General features: G+C 35.5%; 1 protein-coding gene across 1 annotated transcript; it reads right to left on the reverse strand.

Annotated features, from left to right (window-relative positions):
• Positions 1-2,576: 2,576 nt before the first annotated feature.
• LOC132565578 (glycoprotein-N-acetylgalactosamine 3-beta-galactosyltransferase 1-like) lies at positions 2,577-12,562 on the reverse strand. Its single transcript, XM_060230223.1, has 4 exons — positions 12,357-12,562; positions 8,424-8,732; positions 4,976-5,634; positions 2,577-4,477 (listed from the first exon to the last, which is right to left on the reverse strand). Exons 1-4 carry the CDS (start codon positions 12,358-12,360, stop codon positions 4,334-4,336), a joined length of 1,116 nt encoding a protein of 371 aa, XP_060086206.1. The 5' UTR covers positions 12,361-12,562; the 3' UTR covers positions 2,577-4,333.
• Positions 12,563-21,960: the final 9,398 nt, after the last annotated feature.

The raw sequence follows: 21,960 nt of genomic DNA on the forward strand, positions 1-21,960 counted from the left end.
ATACAATTGCTCCTCTGCGTAAGGTGTTGTGATTGATTAATTAATTAATTGATTGATTAATTTGATTGATCTGAATTTGAACTCAGATGTACTAAGGTGATGAAACATATTCACTTCATACCTCAAAGGCCTGGTCTGTTCTAACTACGATTTCCTGTAGGAAGAATAGACAAAGGCAAAGGTCTACATTTCATGACCTTCTTCATCTGTCCACAAATCAGATCGATCAAGGTTTGGATATTGTATATTTTTCACCGTATTGTAGAAAAATGGTAATCCTTTCCTCCGATGACTCGGCAGCAAATGTTGATAGTATCCGATAGGTTTTTTGTGTTTGTTAGATTTACTTCTACAGCCGCTATTGATTTCCTAACTGGTATAAATTGTATATTTCTAGATTGGACATCATGAGATTTTCTGTAACTTCAAAAACAATTTCCTCACATGGAATATCGTTTGTAGAAGTGAAGACAACTTGATGGTATAGAGAGAGTTCTTATTTAGATACTGGCTATTTCTTAACAGTAGATACCATGTAAGATGCTAAATACACATCTCTTAAAAAACTGAAACATTTAATTAACTTTGTCGTCTAAAACAGTTACAAACAAGTAGCCTTGTCTACTTAAGATTACAATACTTTTTCATATGGTTGCATATAGGATAGGAATATTCAACCCGAGGGTCACAAAACATGTTGTTCTGTCGTTCACAGTCAGGTAGGGTGGTTTTTTTTTTCGACCTCGCTATCAGATCATCTCATTGTCAGGCTCATAAAGCCTCCAAACAGACCGGGTTGTTTACATGACAGAAGTCTTGTAGGCGTTTTGCTTCAAAGAAACAGTTCACGGCCGCGTGACTTGATGCGAAATGACGGCTTGATAGTTCAATGTTAACAAGCAGGTGATGATGTAAGAGTTGTCTCCCCTTAACACAGATTACTCTGCGCACCTGGAAACCCATGTAAGATAGGATATTGTTACATCGCTATTTTACATGGGCAAACTCTATGGTGAGAGAAAAACGATATAAATCTATGAGTTACGTGGATAGATTTGCATGATGGCTGTTCTCCTGTCGTTTTGATGGATATCTTTCCCTTGTCACATTTTGATCTCAATTCGGAGTTTTAATTACGATTTTTTCTTTTCTTGTTTTCACTTTTTGGAGATGGGCTTTTTTATATCACAGGAAAATCAATAATTTAAAAGCTGGTGGTAGACAACTTGTACAGATGTTAAGATTACAATGGATTACAAAGGACGCTTGATATTGCTGTGCTCAGCTTATATTGGTGTGCTGGACAATGCCAATTAATCAAACTTGAACGATTGAAAATGATATACTTGATTTTGTGACCCTGTTTGTGTTACCGTGACAAGGCCTGTCTGTGTTACCATGACAAGGCCTGTCTGAGTCGCGTAGTCTGCCCGACATAGGGTATTTTGCTCTGATTGTGATGGTTGTGATCATTGTTGTCTATCTATTATTTTTAAGCTCTTTAATGGACATTTAAATGCAAAGAACGACTAAGGAAATACCAATTAGTTAACAGAATCACTTTTTAAAAAGTACGAAGAAAATAAGACCATGTCACCGGAAGTGTAAATGTCTACTGATTCATTTTAGTTGTCTTCTTATTCATTAAGAAAATAAATAAACCCTATCTCATACTTATCAATAAGTCATTTCTAAATTTATATCAACCACTATTTGCGTGATTCTATCGTACAATGTGCGCACAAGTATACGATAGCTTAGTTCGTCCAATTTTCCTATCGTGCAGACATGCAGACATCATGCGCACATCGTGTAAAGTATTGACGTGTCTTTCATGTAATGGCCGATATATTAATGCAGAAAATGTCAAATGTTGGGAAAAGAAAAAAATATTTTTTTTTATTTAATCAGTTACGTAGGAACTGGTGATTCCCTGGTGATGACGCTTTCCACTACCTACCCATCAATTAGTAATGGTATCGGCATACCGGTATTCCACAGCGTTCGATACGATCTTTAACTTCAAATATATGAAACCTTTGAATTTGAATTCAGTTGCTAGATATATTTTTTACACAGTGGTATGTAGCTGGTTTAATGTACATGGAATGTGCTTAGATTATAAAATTCTTGCTTCCTTAACGTTAGTTCTCACTATCTCTCCGATATTTTATTTTGTCTTGGGCGAGGTCAATTGTCCGATATAAAATCTTCTAATTCTAGCGACCCCCGCAAAGGTTGCCATTCAGTCAATGTTTGTATAGATTATAATAGCGCCATAGTTATGAATCATTCATATTTGTAGATGGAAAGATCAACCATATTTTATCCAACTTGCAAATGTGTAAAAGAAAGTAAATGTTGTAAATCAGATATTTCCACTCATTTTCCTCAACAAGTTTACTTTCCAGCATATTTACAATGGCCACTACCTTGGGAGTAAACATTGCCTGCATGCCTTTCACTGGAGTTTTTTTTACATGGGAGAACTCTGACCATCGATCGCCATCAAGACAACAGTAAAATCACAGATCGTTATATATGGCTATGTACACAGAATGTTACAATTCAGTCTCTTAAATTGATATTTTTATTATTTCATAAGCAGCATTGCATAAACCCCTTCTCGCTATCATTTAGAACAATCGTATCCGAAAATAGCCAGTCCTTCTAAAACATCAAAGAATATACAATGTTAAAGTTTCAAAGACACGCACACTATCACACATCATCACATACACACAATTTAAACTGCACTAGAGTAAACTCACATTTAAGATGTTATCAATGAAATATTGAAATATATATACATTATACTTATAACTGAATTCACAAAAAATATTTTCAAAGTTAACAGCACTCAAGCCACGTGACACCTGGCCTTCATGTATGTTTAGTAGTTTCTATTTCACAGACCGTGACACTGTCGCTGTTGTCTTTAAATACCTATACAAGTATACTGTTGGTTCTAGGTACACAAGTGCAGACTTTTTAAACAAACACACGGATTGGCTAAGTAAATTATCTAGAATAAAAGTAAATAACATAAGAACAGAAGATCATTTGGAATGAATTTTAAACAGTACATAAACAATGATGAAATGTTGTACAAAAGCCTAACACAGCCAAACAAAAATGATTACAGGGTTTACATTGATATCTTCTCCGACCCAAGAATAGTATACGTGATTTCATGGGACATCTTGTACATTGTCTACTTATTTCAAATGACATCTGGTGTAATGTTTTAACCGATGACCACCTCCCTATCTACGTATAGGAGTAGTTAGGAAGAGGATTAGCAGTTGACGAAGATGTTGCAGATATATCATGTATACAAGTCAATTTTCAAAAGTGGCCGTGTGTGGCATTTTGGTATGAAAACGAGACATCTTGTGAATAAATAGTTTGTCACGGACGGACAGAGAGAGTGATTACTGTTTACAACAGAGTTCATATCTAAAGTTGGGGTGTGCATACATAGAATATATGTGGAATATACAATCAGTATTTTAATAACTTTGGGTATATAGAGGATAAAGCTGGACACGCTTCATTAACTCACACCAGAACCATCCTTGTATCATTAATAGACTCTTGATTGTGTCATTAATTTAATATTGACTATCAGAGTACATTTGGACGTAAGAATGCATGAGATCATTTCTAAAGAACAAGGAATATATCTAATATCAGAATGTCACCTTTCACCATATTTTCCCTCATTTTTGTAAGCATTTTGCCATAGGCTAGGACTTGGAATGTATTTCAGCCTCGACTAATCATTCTCAGAAGGCACAATACAGCTGCATGTCATTACTTAAGAACACTTTTTGAATACATCTTTTTTTCTAAAATGTAAGTCACAATTAAATAAGATATATTATTATAGAATATTGAAAATTCTCTTTTTAATCCACAGTCAAACAATCAGCGAACACTTGATTTAGTACTGACTTGGTGTCTAATCACAAACACACATTTCTCCTGTCTGTCCATCACACATATGCCCGTCCGTTATACTTGGATAAATTGTTGGCAAAATAATCTTGTTAATAAAATAATGCTTTTCAATGCGGAAAGAAAACAGGATTCATTTCCAAGAATAAAATAAATAATGATAGTTAACTGAGAACGGCAAATTTTCATTGTATTAAGTACTAAGCGCTCTGTTGGGTCGTCATACCAAATTAGTATATTAGTTTATCTTATGATTTGGTGTGACATGTGACCCTTTTGGGCCTCTATACTTTGCATCTACGGCGTTGTACAAATCAAAGTCGCTGGAATGCCTTATAGTAAAATGTAGATGATTTATAAAAATGTTCAGCGACTATCGCCTGGGTACGTTCAAATCCTGGTGTCCTGATTCTAATCCATAAGGACGTAAATGATAGATGTAAAATTCCAAGGCATACATCTTCTGTGGCGGTACATAGTGAAAGGAAATCGCATAGTCACTGATACTCTCCGTTCCCTGTAACAAAATAAAACTGACAGATTTATAGATAGAAATATATATTGCTTTGATGGATATCGGACAGTATTATATATAAATAGTTACTGCAAAGTTAATTTCTTTCAAAGGTTGAAATTTTTACGGTTTTAGTGAAAGATTAAAGCAAAAATAATTTTTACGAAAATCGTAAAACACACTGGATTTCTCGGTTATGAAATCTTCTTCCAGTGTTCTTACAAACGCGATTTCATTCCAATCTTGAAAAAAAAACAAAATAATAATACCAAGAAAAAATATGAATTTTTCAGTAGCACAAGGATATACATATAAACTTAGTCGATCAAACCTTTGCCTGAATTCAAAACAATCATTTAAACAGATATAACTAAATGCTTGCGCATTACACTTTTGGCTAAAATGTTAATGTTCTCTGCATTTGGAGATACAATATATACTTTCATATTAAGTGTAAGCATTAAGTATGATTTCTGAAGTCGCTATACACACAAAACTTACCTTTTTAGCTCCATTTGCATCATATTTATAATACCAGTCAGGGTATCCGCCAAATAAGTGTGTCTCTGGGTCGAAACAATGAAATCTACTTCGCCCTAAAGCGTCTGTAGAATTAACAGTTCTGACACCCAGATTCTCCATACACTTTCCTAACTCAGCATCCTCGGCGCCGCCATCTTGACGGCATACTTTAGGATCTTTTCCCTTTTCTATCAATCTTTTAAGCGCTTCCTTACTGAGAACATATCCTGCCCCTCCACTGTAATAGCCCTGTTTCACTATTGTCTTAAAATGATGTCCAAAATACACAGGGTCATCCTTTGAGTAAGATTGTAGGAAATAACGAAGGTTTTCTAATATCATGTAAGTGTCATCATCAGCTTTCACAAACCAATCAGCGTCATTGAAGTGCGTATCGTAAACGTATTTAAACGCTTGCATGGTTTTGGCTGTGAGGTGTTCTCGGCCTTCCGATACGTTGAGTCCGACTGTTGGGAACGTTGTGTTTGTTGTGGAGCTGATAAACACCAAGACGTTACACCGTTTCGCCCACGTGCGTTTCACGTGAATTGCTTTTTTATCTAAATTCTGAGGACTAGTCATCACCCAACACAAAACTCGGATTTTCTTCTCTAGATCCTTTGCCACCTTGTCGTTATCTGTAAAATAGACACAACATTTACCATGTAACAACATCTGCAATCAGATAAAGAAAAGTACTGCAAAATCAAATATCTTTCCGTATGTCAAATTTCGAGCTTTTCCCTTCAAATGTGATATCATTGGCACTTGATTTGGTTAACGAAAGTGCTTCAGAAATCCACTAGTACCAACATACACGCCAACATTTTAACCATTTATCCTTTCTCGGATTAAGACTAAGTTACCAAGATAATCAATGAAAATATACAAAACCCCTCAAAAATTAATTAATTAATTAATATTAAGTAAAAGACATTATAAAACTTTGTTAACGTTACACAAAAGATAAACATATACAATAATTGTGTTGAATTCCGTCCACTAACCCTTGGATCGTCTGTTAATTAGCTTTGCAGAAACAGATAACCTATTATTATCCTAGCTATTGGGAAACCAAGTTTGCTGACAGGTCGTGTTCCTGTAACAGGATGACGGATTAGTCTTGTCGTATAAAGCTTCACGCCTCAGAAAGTGGCGAGTAGTGGTACCTCGGGCAACAAAAGTTTACCTTTATACGGGTATATACGTAACAGGTCCGGATCCGTACCGGCTGGGTTTACCTCTATACGGGTATATAAGTGACCGGTCCGGATCCGTGCCAGCTGGATTTACCTGTAAACGGGTATATACGTGACAGGTCTGGATCCGTACCGGCTGGGTTTACCTGTATACGGGTATATACGTGACGAGTCCGGATCTGTACCGGCTCGGTTTACCTATATACGGGTATATACGTGACAGGTCCGGATCCGTGCCGGCTGGATTTACCTGTATACGGGTATATACTTGACAGGTCCGGATCCGCACCAAGTGAATAAAAAATGAGAGTAATACAAAAGTAATGAAAATGAAATTTCCTTTCTGACGGTATGAGATTTGAAATGTTTCTTGCTGTGACATAAAGAGACGTCAATTTAATGTTTACATATATAATGTATTATGTAATGTGTGTCTGTACACTAAGGCAGGCTAAGGTGGGTCTTTGTAAACAAAACACTTCAAATTACGAATGTATCTAACTATCTGTATCTACAAGTGTCCAACCTATGTATTAATGATCGTTAATAAGTTGTATTCTTGCATATTTAGAAAATAAATAAACCCTATCCCACTCTTAGTTATAAGCAAGTTTTAAATCTATATCAAATATGATGAAATCGCACATTTGTAAGATAGAACCGCAATGAATATTTGATTTTTATAAATTTCATCGATGTCCAATTTATAACTATCGCAATGTATGGAATTATTGTAAATATTGATGTAATGACTACCATTGTACGAGTCCTCAATACGGTCTTTATCTAAGAGCGGTATCTTCAGGAATTCTAACAAAGGGGAGCGCCAGACCTTTCCGACAAGATGTCGACACGTCTATTTATGATTTTCAAACCTATTTAAGTCATCATAATTGTAATAAAGGAATATGTGTCAACATGACTGCAAGATGTCAACCATATCCGTAAAATATTTAGTTTCAAGAAATTTGAATGAGACGGTTTTCATCATGATGTGCCTAAAATCTACCCAGTCCATTACTCTCTTTCAGCTAGTGTGTCATTGTCAACATGGTATTTCATGTGTATGTGACAGAAAATGTGTGGTTTATCAGTTTGGTGTACAGTCTACAGGTAACTTCACTGTCGTAATCGTGCGGTCGATAGTAATTTTCAAGATGGCGGACCAACGTAACACCGGAAGGTAAGCTCTGCTTTCAAACGGTAATACCCATAATTTATATTATCACTATGATCATGTCACATATTGTATCTGATTCGCAAATAGTGCTTATATTGTTGTACGTATCTATCTGGATGATGATAGACTTAAAATGTAGTGCAATCTGCATGTAAACCTCGTCAACATGCCGATCCTTTGTATCCAAGCGGGTGTGACTTCAACTATCAGACCTAGCGAAAACAATGGAATAAATCCAGTCCGACTTTTAATTTCAAACTGAAGATTTGATAAGCCTCTAATCGAATAACAATCTTCTGTGACGGAATGGAAAGCGCGACTGAAGAAAAAAAAACCAGGAAATTTTGACCATGGGATGTCTACACGCAAATCGCATTACATTTTAAGTTTATCATCATCCAGATAGATACGTACAACAATATAAGCACTATTTGCGAATCAGATACAATATGTGCCATGATCATAGTGATAATATAAATTATGGGTATTACCGTTCGAAAGCAAAGCTTACCTTCCGGTGTTACGTTAGTCCGCCATCTTGAAAAGTCCTATCGACCGCACGATTACGACAGAGAACTTGCAGTCAGTCTTGTTACTATCGTGTTTGGAAGTATGATATTAAACGGAAATGTACATGGACATTCCGGTCATTTGGATTTTTTATGTAATATTTATCTGCGAATAATTGACGCTTGACTTTATAATTTAGAAGGGTCGGTTTTACAGAAATGAATTCACAATTTATGAAATATTGTGGATGGTTTGGCTCCCTTATCATCATTTCAACCGACTTTACAGCCGTACGCATTCCGTCTTTCAGAAGACGAGAGGAATGGATGGAGCTAACAATTCGTCTGATTTAATACTTTTACTCCACTAAACATTCTGATTTAGTGTCAGTACTACAGGTAAGATGACACGTATAGGCCCTAAGCTATGTTTTGTCCTTTTTTCTGTTTTCTGCTGTATAAATTATCTTAAGAGAAACGCTTTAAGAAGCAGGTGATAACAGCTGATCATCAGTGACTACAACAACCAAACTACAAACCTTTATGAAAGTGGGAATCGTCAAAGTCGACTTGTTTTACTTTGTCAATTTTTTTATCCATCTCCTCATGGAACTTTTCTTCTTCCTCGCGCCAGTTTTCATGCCCATCTGAGCTCCGGCGGGATGATGTTTTATTGTCGCCATTTTCGTCTATCACAGTGTATCGGAACTTGTTTATACTATTGGCATATCTGGACGTCAGCATAGGTGTCTGAAGTGACGTCAGACTGGCTACCACAAAAGCAACCACCAGTCCGATGGCCAGTCCGAAGCAGAAGTTGACGCTGGCGGTTTGTGACGATCCACACACTGTAACACAAAATTTAATCATATAGATTATTCATAACAGCAAACATTCAAGAAAGAAAGAAAGATAGAAAGAAAAAAAAAGAAAGGAAGAAAATACTAAGTAGACTTGCTATTGCTATAATGAAGAGAGAACACAGCGCCAGATCAAAACGTGAATTTTGCCATTTCGGCATTTTCACTACACATGTAGTATATGCACTTTGCCGATAATAAATTTACGGACAAAATTGATTGTGTGCATATAAAAATCCGGCAAAATTGTTGTCTCACTGTATCTGAGGGTAAAAATACATATATACACTACAGCCCAGCATAGCAATGACACCGACGTCAACAGTAGCGTCGTCACACGCCTACATTTGCACAACAGCATTAATCTTGTGTTAGTTGTGATTGCCGTCTGTGTACAACGTGACAGTTCGGGTTGTTTTCGTCATCAAACTTTTAATGAAACCGAGATCATTTCTAGTCTTACGATCAACAGACAGAAATAAATGGAAATTCAACCGTCCTTAAGTTTTCATGAGAACCTGAGTACTGATAAGTATGTTCGTCTTTGCATACCCAACATGGCCGGCGCCAGTTATTCTGTTGACTTCAGATGATTTCAGTTTTCTTCCGAAATCAGCCCAGATGTGACGAGCGGGCCGGCAATGTCACAGATGGCCCCAATTCGAAGCGAAGGCATTAGAATGACTTATGAACTCCGTCATATTAAGCGATAAACACTAAAAACCTTAATGTACTCGATCTAAACCATGGATCGATTTTCAAACACGCGTTAACCTTATCACTCCAGTGTCACGATGTAAAATCTCTGTTCGGAATTATGCGTTGGAAGAAGCGCGCGCGCGTAGTTATATTTATTTTGAAAATATTTCAATTCTTACTTTACAAAATGACCTCTTGTTTCACGCTATACGTGTGAAAGAGCGAAATAAATCAATTTGAATTTATCTTAGTCTAAAATTGAATGAGCAAAGACATTGTTGACACTCTCCGAACGATAATGATATTAATTAATGTTTGGTCGCTTCCATTTTATTTGAATTTTTTTACTTTGCTAATTAAACGGTTATGAAAGCTTTGAAATATTATAAGTAACAGAAAGCACACAATTTTTAACAGATATTTAAATGTTATAATGCTTTTTATCAGTTACGAAATTAATATCTAACCATTAAGTCCCTTTAAAAACGAAAACTTAATAAAAAAAAAGATGTTTGCTCCGTTAACACATATTATTCATTTTGAGTGTAATCGTGGATATACTCATTAAAAACCACTGCGCCTTCAGTGTTAATACTCTGACGGATTACAAGCAATCAAAAGCGACATACCTGTCTATAACGTCATTTGGATGATGAATGACAACAGAATTTCTAACCTAACAGAAATGTCAGTTTCAAGCGAGATTAAGCAATGACCAGGTTTCTCACATGTTTTTTGTCGATGAAAATCATGCTTTGGTAGGCTAGTTAACGACATACATACTAAGACATCACTATTACAGATATAGTTAGAAGCCATTACAGAAGAAAACGTTGTTGTTGGCCACTGTGAATATCGCACTATATCTTAGGCGTTACATATCTCCAGGAGTTTATTGTACATGCTTATATGCAGGGAAATGTAATTACCAGTCTCTAGGACAGATTGAAGGCGTAATTCAATTTACTTAGCTCCTTAGCTAACGAGGAGTTTTTAAAAGACATGGCAAATGACACATTTTTAGGTCAACCTAATTCCTACACTTATGTCTCATTTGTTCAGCTTTCTGACTTGTTTCCAGAAAATCTATATAGTTATCTCCCTTGGTACATCTTCCGACTGGGATACGATATTTGTATGGCGATGCTGTCGGTATTGTTCACCCTGAATAATCACCTTTTCATTGTTTTAGTGTGTATGAACAGAGCAAAACATGAGTCAAGAATTAAGCCTCTCCATTAATTAAATATTTATCTTAAGGGATGTTCCGCCCAAGATGCAAACTTTCTGTTTGTTCTGTACCTTTGCAGGGCTCATTCTAACTATTGTTGTCATCAAAATATCCTTCCTGTTGTCAATTTATACAGGGAAAGTTGGTAGGAATAGTCCAAGCTAATATAATCGTCTAAATAGGCTTGTTTTTGTTGATTTTATAATTTACACACCTATCTCATTTTGTTCGGCTGATAACAACACATCCGTTATGTCGCTATTAAGGGCCGCTCGAACGTGTGTAGATTGATCCAGCTTGATCTAAAAAGAATTTCCTCAGTCAAATACCATATGTTTATTTAAATGGTAAACTGAAGTGCATACTTTCCTTAAAAATATAAGTAGATAATTTCGTACAATTTTCTTCAAAAGCATCATATGAAATCCTAAGTAGAGATATCCAGGTATTAAAAAAATGACCAAATACCATGCAAGGGTCACGTGACAGATAAGTTGTAAGCTGAATTAATAATTTCTTGTTTTTGTAAATAAAAAACAACATTAAGAATGTATTTTATCACATTATACAAATAATTGTTCATACAGGATTAAAAGTAAGCACACAGCAGAATAATTAGTTATATAGTTTTACCCAAATGTATAGTCTATGTTTGATTGTCACACATGCCACAAGTAATCCTATGTACACAGCTGTCACATGTGTGTAAATGAGTTATGTGCCTCTGGGCTACTCGTTGTTAAGGTCATGAGATCTATCGTGTTCCCTTGAGATATTTTTAAATTTGTGATAGTATGTGTGTAGTGTTTAGTAAGTTGTCAGTTTCAAGCGTAGACGTGTACAATGGTCAACGCGGCACATCAACCAAAAAATTTAACCCTCATGATATTTTCTGAAATTCCTCATGTTATTAACTACGGAAAATGTCAACAATGTGTTACCCATCCAACCGTTATTTTAAATAAATATATCATAAGTTATTATTTTAAAAGTAAGTGTGTGTGCTAGTTTCGACTCCTACAGAATATATAATCAAATTGAAATACTTTAAGGTGCACAGAGCTCTAGAACACAGATACTCAGGCTCTACATAAAACGCGTATTTCGAGAAGTTGTCCCAAAAAACAATATTTCATAACTTGACGAGTTACTGTGCATATTTAAATTTCCTTGACACGTGGTTTGCTTTTGTTAACGATAAACACAAGTTAGTTACCGTACAGAGTAAAACAACAAAGTTATTCAAATTCCGCACTCAAGCTCCAGATGTAACCATTCATTTCAACGTGGTGTAATTAAGTTCATGCAGCTAGGTACCTCAAAGTTTGTCGGTTCTAAACGAGATTCCTGTTTTGCTGTAATCGAAACGATAGTGCTTCATCGCGATCATGGCCCGGTACCATACGATCAAAATTCTATAGGACGGTATGTAATTAATTAACTTCCGTCTAATTCATGCACTATGTTTACGTGTAAGCCTGTTATGTAAACAATGTACGCCAAAGTCAAACCACCTAATGTGTCACACACATGGGGGGAAATATGATGATATCGACGTATAAAAGATAACACTGGCTTTCGTTACAGTAACGATACATATATAGCTTCTCCAGCTAGTTAGCTAGTAGGTGTCATGTATCAACACGTCAATAACCATTATATAAATGAGTTGGATTACTTACCCATCGTGTATGTCTAATAAACAAAGTTGTCGGATAATTATTACTTCAACATCGTTCCTTGTTGAAGTCCACGTCAGTTCCTGTCTGTTGAATTTAGGCCACTTCCACAATGAACCGATAACGCTTCACTGATAGACTGATCTACAGCTAAAGTAAAGGGAACAAAGTGGCCCGTCGTACATAGTGGTATACAGCGAGTCCACGGTGTACCGTATAACGTGTAGCTGAATCTCAACGGAGGCACTCACATTCTTTTACTGGCACGCATGTGTGTACGTTTATTACTTACATCTTGAACAGTGTTTGTAAATACATTACATAAATTATTCAGTCATTTCGGACTCCGCTGAGAATACTTGTTGTCGGTATGGATTCTCGTTGTATTGTTTTTTCCTATACATTAATTTTGTAGTACAATGCAAGCATATCAATCATGTTCAAACCCGGATAATACAGCGTTCTGAACTGGTGTACATAGAGACGCGCAACATATACTGGTCAACAAATATCGGTACGACTACTATATAACTAAATCAGAGAAAGAAGCGCCTACCCCACTGTTTGTAAGACCTACTGTTTTTTATAGGAAGTCCAGAAAATGTTTTGTTAAGTCTTCCTTTATCAAAAATAGTGTAAAAGACGTACAGCCACCGCGTGCCAATTATTCTCAAAGAAAATGTGATTTTTTAAACTTCAAGAACGTCTGTTCAACTGGCCCGGGGTGATGGCACTGCTGGTAATTAAAAACTTAGATAATGAAATGGATTGTGGCCATGGAAATCTCTTGGTAAGATCTAGAGAAAAAAAGTTGTGTGTATCAATTTACCCACCCCCCCCCCCCCCCCACCCCCCCGTCCCTTATTAAATACTAAATCTAGTTTAAATCGCTGTCATCTGCATTACACGGCAAAATGTGAAGAAAACATAAAAAGTATTGAGCAGTGTTTGTATGGCATTTATGATCAAATAAATGACAGCATTCTCAGAAAACTATTTGTTTGTCTAAAAAAAATCTGTCGTTTATTTGACCATACATGCCCTAACAAAATACTGAAATGCTTTAGATATGTAAAATTACGGACACAATGCAATCATTTCCGTGTTCTACATATCTCATGTTTCCATTGTTGATTACAATGACATTTATTGTTCACTAGGGTTAGGTTTATGTATGTTCTTGTCGGATAGTCTGAAAAAAAAATCAATGTCAAAAATGTCAAAATGCGTTATCCCTTCACTCCAAAATAAAGTAAGTGCAACATTTTGAAATGCAAATGTTTATCAATTTTGATTTTTTTTTTCAATGTACCCTCCTTGTAGAATATACCGAATGAAACTTTAACTTGGACTTTATTATGCACATTATCTAATCGGTGCAATGATTTTACAACAGGTCTGCGTCTTGATTTCCCAAACATGTCTTAAATAAATTACAATAGGGAAATCACGCGTGAATCTGACAGGTTCACATTAGCCGCCTCACCTTAAGTCATGCAACAGGGTACATTTACATATACTTTATTCCTTTCTCGAAACACGTACATGTTTAATAGACTTATTCGTCTTTTAAATGATTAAAATTGCTATTTCTATTAATTTGAATAGAACAGATATTATACTCGTATCATTGTAATGGCATTTCAGCGTGACGACACTACGACATGGTCCCTGAGTGACTTCCATTAACCGAATGCTTTAGTTTTAACTAAGTTACGAGTATTTAAACACTACCAAAAAACATGCATGTCATACATTGATGTACACTTATAGTATGCGAACCTTCACTTACTTTAATTACTTTCCTCTAAACTCAATGTTTTATACAGTTACAAAGTACACCACAAACAATATCTCTTGCTATTTTCTAGTAGCTAGTGGCTACTTTACTAAATTTCATGTGAGACCCGCCTCACGCTATCTAAAGAAACCCACATGTCTTGCCCAAAGCCACAGCCACAACATCATGGGGCAGTCCGTGCATTCAGTTTCACGAGAACCACAAACTACACAGCTCAGAGCTATACTTGAGGTTCAGTTTTTTCGATGTCGTAACGACTGATCTACCCAAGCCTCTATTATGAAGAGACATTCAAAGAAATGAGCTATCTTTTCTCAGTAGCATGTTTTCCTTTCTTTCTTTCTCTTATGTTACATAAATGTCTTATTAGATATTTCGACAGTACCTCGGTGCCATTGCGTAAATTTAGACATACAGGTATGTATTCTTATGGACTTGAGGGATAAGGCAATTTTAAGAAAAGCAGATATACAGAAAATTTTAAGGATTGAAAATAATGTCTCACTCCAAGTTCCTTCAAATCATTAAAAATATCTATACAACAACGTATCTGACATCAGGTTTATCAACAATGGTATCTGAGCCTGAGGACAAAATGTGTGTTTGCACAAATATGGGCCTAATTACCGAGGTGTATAATTTATATACGTGTACCTCTACACGCGACGAGACACCTGTCAACTAACCAACAGAGTGTGTTCGCCGAGCCAATCATGCCGAAAATAGATCGAGTTTTATTACTATACAAGAGGTGGACGTAACTTGCTATCACTGAAAGGTCAAAAGGTCGTAATACTGGACGCAAGGTGCTACCACTGAAAGGTCAAAAGGCTGTTATAGTGGACGTAAGGTGCTACCACTGAAAGGTCAAAAGGCCGTAATAGTGGACGTAAGGTGCTACCACTGAAAGGTCAAAAGGTCGTAATAGTGGACGTAAGGTGCTACCACTGAAAGGTCAAAAGGTCGTAATAGTGGACGTAACTTGCTACCACCGAAAAGTCAAAAGGCCGTAATAGTGGACGTAACTTGCTACACTGAAAGGTCAAAAGGTCGTAATAGTAGATGTAAGGTGCTACCACTGAAAGGTCAAAAGGTCGTAATAGTGGACGTAACTTGCTACCACTGAAAGGTCAAAAGGTCGTAATAGAGGAAGTAAGGTGCTACCACTGAAAGGTCATAAGGCCGTAATAGTGGACGTAACATGCTACCACTGAAAGGTCAAAAGGCCGTAATAGTGAACGTAAGGTGCTACTACTGAAAGGTCAAATGGTCGTAATAGTGGATGTAAGGTGCTACCACTGAAAGGTCAAAAGGCCGTAATAGTGGAAGTAAGGTGCTACCACTGAAAGGTCAAAAAGCCGTAATAGTGGACGTAAGGTGCTACCACTGAAAGGTCAAAAAGCCGTAATAGTGGTTGTAAGGTGCTATTTCTGAAAGGTCAAAAGGTCGTAATAGTGGACGTAAGGTGCTACCACCGAAAGGTCAAAAGGCCGTAATAGTGGACGTAACTTGCTACCACTGAGAGGTTAAAAGGCCGTAATAGTGGAAGTAAGGTGCTACCACTGAAAGCTCAAAAGGCCGTAATAGTGGACGTAAGGTGCTACCACTGAAAGGTCAAAAGGCCGTAATAGTGGATGTAAAGTGCTACCACTGAAAGGTCAAAAGGTAATGATAGTGGACATAACTTGCTACCACCGAAAGGTCAAAAGGCCGTAATAGTGGACGTAACTTGCTACCACTGAAAGGTCAAAATGTCGTAATAGTGGATGTAAGGTGCTACCACTGAAAGGTCAAAAGGTCGTAATAGTGGACGTAACTTGCTATCACTTAAAGGTCAAAAGGTCGTAATAGTGGATGTAAGGTGCTACCACTGAAAGGTCAAAAGGCCGTAATAGTGGACGTAACTTGCTACCACTGAAAGGCCAAAAGGTCGTAATAGTGGACGTGGAACTTAGAACCTTTAGTTTTTTAAGAAATGTTTACCTTTTTTGGTAGAAAAAGGGGATAAAGTTGTAAACACTGATGAGACTATTCTGCTATTGTATGCAGAAAATCAATATAAATACATATTTGTTAAAAGAATTTGTCGTGAAAAATTCTTATTACTGTCACAAATATTACATAAACTGCCTTTTTCTGAAAAAAAAAAACAACAAAACATTCACCATTTATATCATTGTGCCTTTTAGGCGTTTGCTGGAAATTTTCTAAACATTCAAAAACTTGATCATAATCAATTCCAAACATTTATCGAAAGAACATCCACATCTTGCAGTTTTAATATAATTAGGAAACAGGAAAAGTTTTACGCCAAATCGGAACCTTTCGGCTGCTTCCGTGTAAAAGAATATTTCTCGTTCACGAAAAGTTATGAAAGTTCCCGAAGGTTAAACTGGAAATCAGGTACATCGGAAAACAAACGTGCTCTAATCTTAATTGGTTAAAATTGTAATTTTTCAACGAGATATTTGTTACATGCGTTCAAACAATTAACGTATATGTTTGTTAAATTCATTTGAATTATATAATACTTTCAATAGGATTTCATTTCCACATGAAAGCTTAAAAACATATTTTGTCGGTGAAAATAATCTTTAATCCATTCAACAAGTCGACTGTTCTCATTGCGTGCTGTGGAAATCGATTATGGATATTGAAGTTCCAGCCAGACTTCCGTTTGAAGTTGATCGTATGGCCAGTTTAAGCTAGATGATTTGAATTATCACACATAATAACATAACGCTGTCGCTGCGCTGGCTATAAGCATCCTCTTTTATCAATTTGCCTTGGGTCTGTATCGGTATTATAACATGGGATTAACCGATATGACGATAAAGTTTCTGATTTCCCTCGAGCAGGCATACTTCTGCTAATTCTATGTTTTCAGACCGACAAGAAACGTGTGTATGTACATGTATGTTCTTCAAACCCATACTTCCAAATTATGATAAAACATTGTTAATATCTAAACTAGGCATAACAAAATATCACTTAGCACTGGCACTGAGCCTTTTTAGTTTGATTCGATATCATTTAAAGAAAATCAAATCAGCTGTACATATACACAGTGTTGGTTGTAGACATGGTTAACTCGAGACTGCGCATGTAGTACATGACATCGTACCAGGTGTTTACTGGCGGGAGGCCAGAAGGCTAGAGTGACAAACACACACATGACCTTAAGACCTGTCAGCAGCTCGGACTGTTCAAACCCGTGTCTATTTGTTATAAACTTCTTTACATAAGAACGGGAATATGTGTTACGTCAACTTCACGACCTACATCCGATAAAGCATCTTATAGGTAAAGATAACAATTCTACGCCTGTACATTGAATCTTTAACTGTTGTGGTTAAGTCTAATGATCTACCGAGGGGAGGATAATACTAGAAGACTGAAGAGTAACAATAGTCATGACTTAAAGCCCCAATATACGTAACATTCACCAAAACTTTAGTGTAGAATCACACATAATTATTGTGATATTCTCTAAGATGTAGTTAAAATTAAGTTATTCAAACAATAGTTACCATGACTTTCTGCATAAAGTATTGATATATGAGCAGTTGAAACTCGCTATTTGTAAACACACCTCCATTTTAAACACGCCGCCATCGAAATTACGATTGTTGCCGAACGACATCGGAAAGTTCGTGACCTGATCCCGCGAGAGTTGAGGTTTCTACTTATAGAGGAAGCACATGCAGATATGTCTACGGTAAGTTTTTGTTTACATTGTTTGCGAAGTCTTTTCGTAGACTTGAGGTATTCCTGTGATAAACATTCAGTTTTTGGGAAATCATTAAAAGGAATATTTAGTTTATAAACGATACGACGCACAATTATAACGTAAGAATTCAGAACTGGCCTGATGTATGATTGGAAAAAAGGAAGCGACTGGTGAACGTCTGTACTGTGTCTGCCATGTTTACACACGCGGAATATGCGCATGCGCAATGTTATCGCTACGAGCGGTAATGTATGAATTATTGTGGGTCCCACATTGTTTATTTTCCGATTTTTTCAATTTTTATTTGAATTGAAAACAGTCAGTTTTATTTTCTTTAATTAAAGGAAGTATTTGTTTTGTTACATATATTACGGGGAAAATAAGATAAAGTTTGTTTTTTATAGTGATTTTTACGTATATTGGGGCTTTAAGTATCTGCGTTGTAATCAAATTCTTATTTGTTTATCATTACTAGTTACAAAGTTAAAACTGTCGTAACAAACATATATCTCTGTTAAGAACTTACAAATTTCAAATGGCACCATGCTACTAATAAGATATTTTGTTTTACTTTGTTTATTTTTAAACGACCATGTCGAGAGGACTATCATGTTATTTAACAGTAGAACAGGTATCTTGGAGGTTGACCTATATCTTCATTGCGAATACCACAGATAAAGCAAACGACACTTGCCCTTCCGGAACACTTGGTCTTGTTCTCCCCGTACTTTATCAATGGTTTCCGTGTATATTTTACCTTTGTTCGTATTTTGCTTCATACTTAAGTATAAGTTACATTTATATACTTGTGTTGTGTGTCCTTTTACTGTGCATTCTGATCTCTTCTTGATATCAATGCTTGTAAATAAATTGATTACAAAGGGCTACTGAAACCAATACTTTAATTGTACATATATGTGTATAAATTCATCCAAGTGTGAAATATTTGTATTTAAAGCCGGAATACATTTAGCTTTGAGACTGTATTTGAAGAAAACAAAGGCAATGCAGATCTCCAGCTTCACACAGAGATAAATAAAATACTTGTAACACTAGTTTGTCATTAACGAAAAACCTCTTTTTAGAAAGAAAAACTATGATTTTTCCTATGAATGAAAGAAATATTTATTTATTTATTCATTTATTTGTAATATATCCTCTTTGTGAATTATGTTTTAGGTTGAACTAGTGAAGCTACAACGCTATTCGAGTTATTTCCTTTGACTCCTGCTATGTGCGACACATGATTTTTTTTGGTAAAAGTACATTTTAAAAATCAAACTGATATATGATATATAAATATAAATCACAATTATTAAAGTGATAAATTAAGTACTCTAGCACTATGTATATTTCAATGAATAAAATGCCGAATACTTCCGAAGAAAATATTTTTTTTAAAAAAATCGAAATTTTAAAACCCAAGTCTACACAATAGGACACGTAACTTGACAACAGATACACCTATCTAAACCATCTCTTTGTATAACTGATGCATCCATTTTACAATAACATTAATATTTTTTATCAAAACATCGATTTCTAGATGTATGTGTAGCAGCTGTAAGATGGGTGGATTTTAATAGGTTCGTTGTTTTACAGTGACTTTTACAACATGTAACTGCTTGTTGATACTTGAACAATCTATTTCAGTGTAAACATTTCATGATTTCGTCAGTAACTACTATATTACCGGTCAATTACTCATAAGTGAAATCGATTTGTTGTCAGTTAAATACCATGTGTTCTTTTGTCACTGTAACCGTGTTTCATACTGAAATCAGATAGTAGGACCTGTAATTAGTTAGAGTAATGAATTTTATACATTCATGTACTGTTAGCCTAAAGAAAGAACAGATTTCCTGGACCCTGCTATCAATTAATTATATTCTTGCTCAATACCACAGTATTTGATATTTTGAGCAGTGAAACAAATTCCTAATAAAGAAAAAAAAATAGACAAATTCAAAGAAATACTTTTTCACGAATACTTGAAGAACATCTTAACAGTGATAAATAGGATGCCACAACATAACCTGGGAGAGACCGTCGTTATCCGTCTGTAATGTTAACGACAAAAAACAAATTTTGTAAGGTTGATTACAACGAAAACTCTAGATATATCGCATTTAAATAATTAAAGAATATCTTGCTCATTTCTGAAATATTGAACATTTTTATAAACACCATACCTGTCAAATTTTCAAAATTTTCACGGGGTGGAGAGGGGTTTTAAGTGCTCAAAAATAAAACTATACGTAAACAGTGTGAATATACCCTATAGTAAAAATACAAGGAGCCACAAAGGTTGGCATTATTCCCTCTGGCTTTCATATTAACACATTATTCATATATTTATCTAAAAATATCTATAAATGACTTGCAATAAACTGTTAAACCGTCCATGTTTAAACATGTCTCGTAAATAAAAGAGTCGCGATGTTAAGTCAAAATCTCATTAAAAATTGTATATAACAACAGCTACACAATGCGCTAAAACTGAAAACTTATCTAAGAAACAGCATAGATAAGTTGTACATCAAAAATATCATCAGATACCTAAAACACAATACGACATCCATCTTAGCTTTATCATCTTATACAAAGAATAGAGGTAGACACCAGACAAATCATCTTATACCTAGAATAGAGGTAGACACCAGACATATCAGATACATAGAACAGAGGTAGACACCAAACATATCATCAGATACATAGAACAGAGGTAGACACCAAACATATCATCAGATACCTAGAACAGAGGTAGACACCAAACATATCATCTGATACCTAGAACAGAGGTAGACACCAAACATATCATCTGATACCTAGAACAGAGGTAGACACCAAACATATCATCAGATACATAGAACAGAGGTAGACACCCACATGAACATATCATCAGTAACACTGAATTGAGGTAGACAAATATTTTGAATAGAGGTATTGTAGATAATCAACACATCATGAAATGAGTACAAGTAGACATCAAACACGTCATCAGATATCGAGAACAGGCACAAAACGTACAATTAAATAGCTTGAACCAGCAGCCAGACATATTATATCAAATATCTATATCGTATTATTTCAAACAGATTATAGTGTTAGATATTATCAGGTATTTATAAACCAGTCATATTATCTGACAACAAGGGTGGATCTAGACACCCAGTAAATTATCAGACACTTTGGTATACAAAACTTTAAGACCATTATAATTTTGTCTAATGAACAGAATTTAGGGTATCCAGACTGTTATCAGTAATAGAGAATTTCTTCGTGTATAAATGTCATTTTTTACCAAGTGCATCTGCTGAAGTTCACCTACTAATTTTGAGAAGGATACCTTGTAGGTCAGATAAGTGATAAGCAGTCTAACTAAGGACATTTGTTCCTCATTTCTCTTTTTCTGGTAAGTTATCGACAATTATATATTCATCAATAGTAACGGATACAAAGACATAGTAATTACATGCAAGAAAGTGTCACCACATTAGATCACTAAATATAGCCAAACTGTATGTGTATGTTATATTCACTTACTATTGTCAAATCTAAGATATTTAGCAATAATAGATTTATTGGCATCAAATTAGACTTGTTATCACTAACAACAGAGTAATTACCACTAACAACAGAGTAATTACCACTCGCAACAGAGTAATTACCACAAACAACAGAGTAATTACCACTAACAACAGAGTAATTACCACTAACAACAGAGTAATTACCACTCGCAACAGAGTAATTACCACTAACAACAGAGTAATTACCACTAACAACAGAGTAATTACCACTAACAACAGTGTAATTACCACTAACAACATAGTAATTACCACTAACAACAGAGTAATTACCACTAACAACAGAGTAATTACCACTAACAACAGAGTAATTACCACTAACAACAGTGTAATTACCACTAACAACAGAGTAATTACCACTAACAACAGTGTAATTACCACTAACAACAGAGTAATTACCACTAACAACAGTGTAATTACCACTAACAACATAGTAATTACCACTAACAACAGAGTAATTACCACTAACAACAGAGTAATTACCACTAA

This window comes from Ylistrum balloti, unplaced genomic scaffold (assembly GCF_031769215.1).
Source record: "Ylistrum balloti isolate Yb309-2 unplaced genomic scaffold, AGI_CSIRO_Ybal_v1 Utg369724, whole genome shotgun sequence".
NCBI lineage: Eukaryota > Metazoa > Mollusca > Bivalvia > Pectinida > Pectinidae > Ylistrum > Ylistrum balloti.

Coding starts and splice junctions, on each gene's coding strand:
- LOC132565578 (XM_060230223.1), bottom strand. Junction 5,635..8,423: donor CGATTCCCACTTTCATAAAG/GTTTGTAGTTTG, acceptor TCTATTTTACAG/ATAACGACAAGGTGGCAAAG. Junction 4,478..4,975: donor ATGCAAATGGAGCTAAAAAG/GTAAGTTTTGTG, acceptor ATTTTGTTACAG/GGAACGGAGAGTATCAGTGA.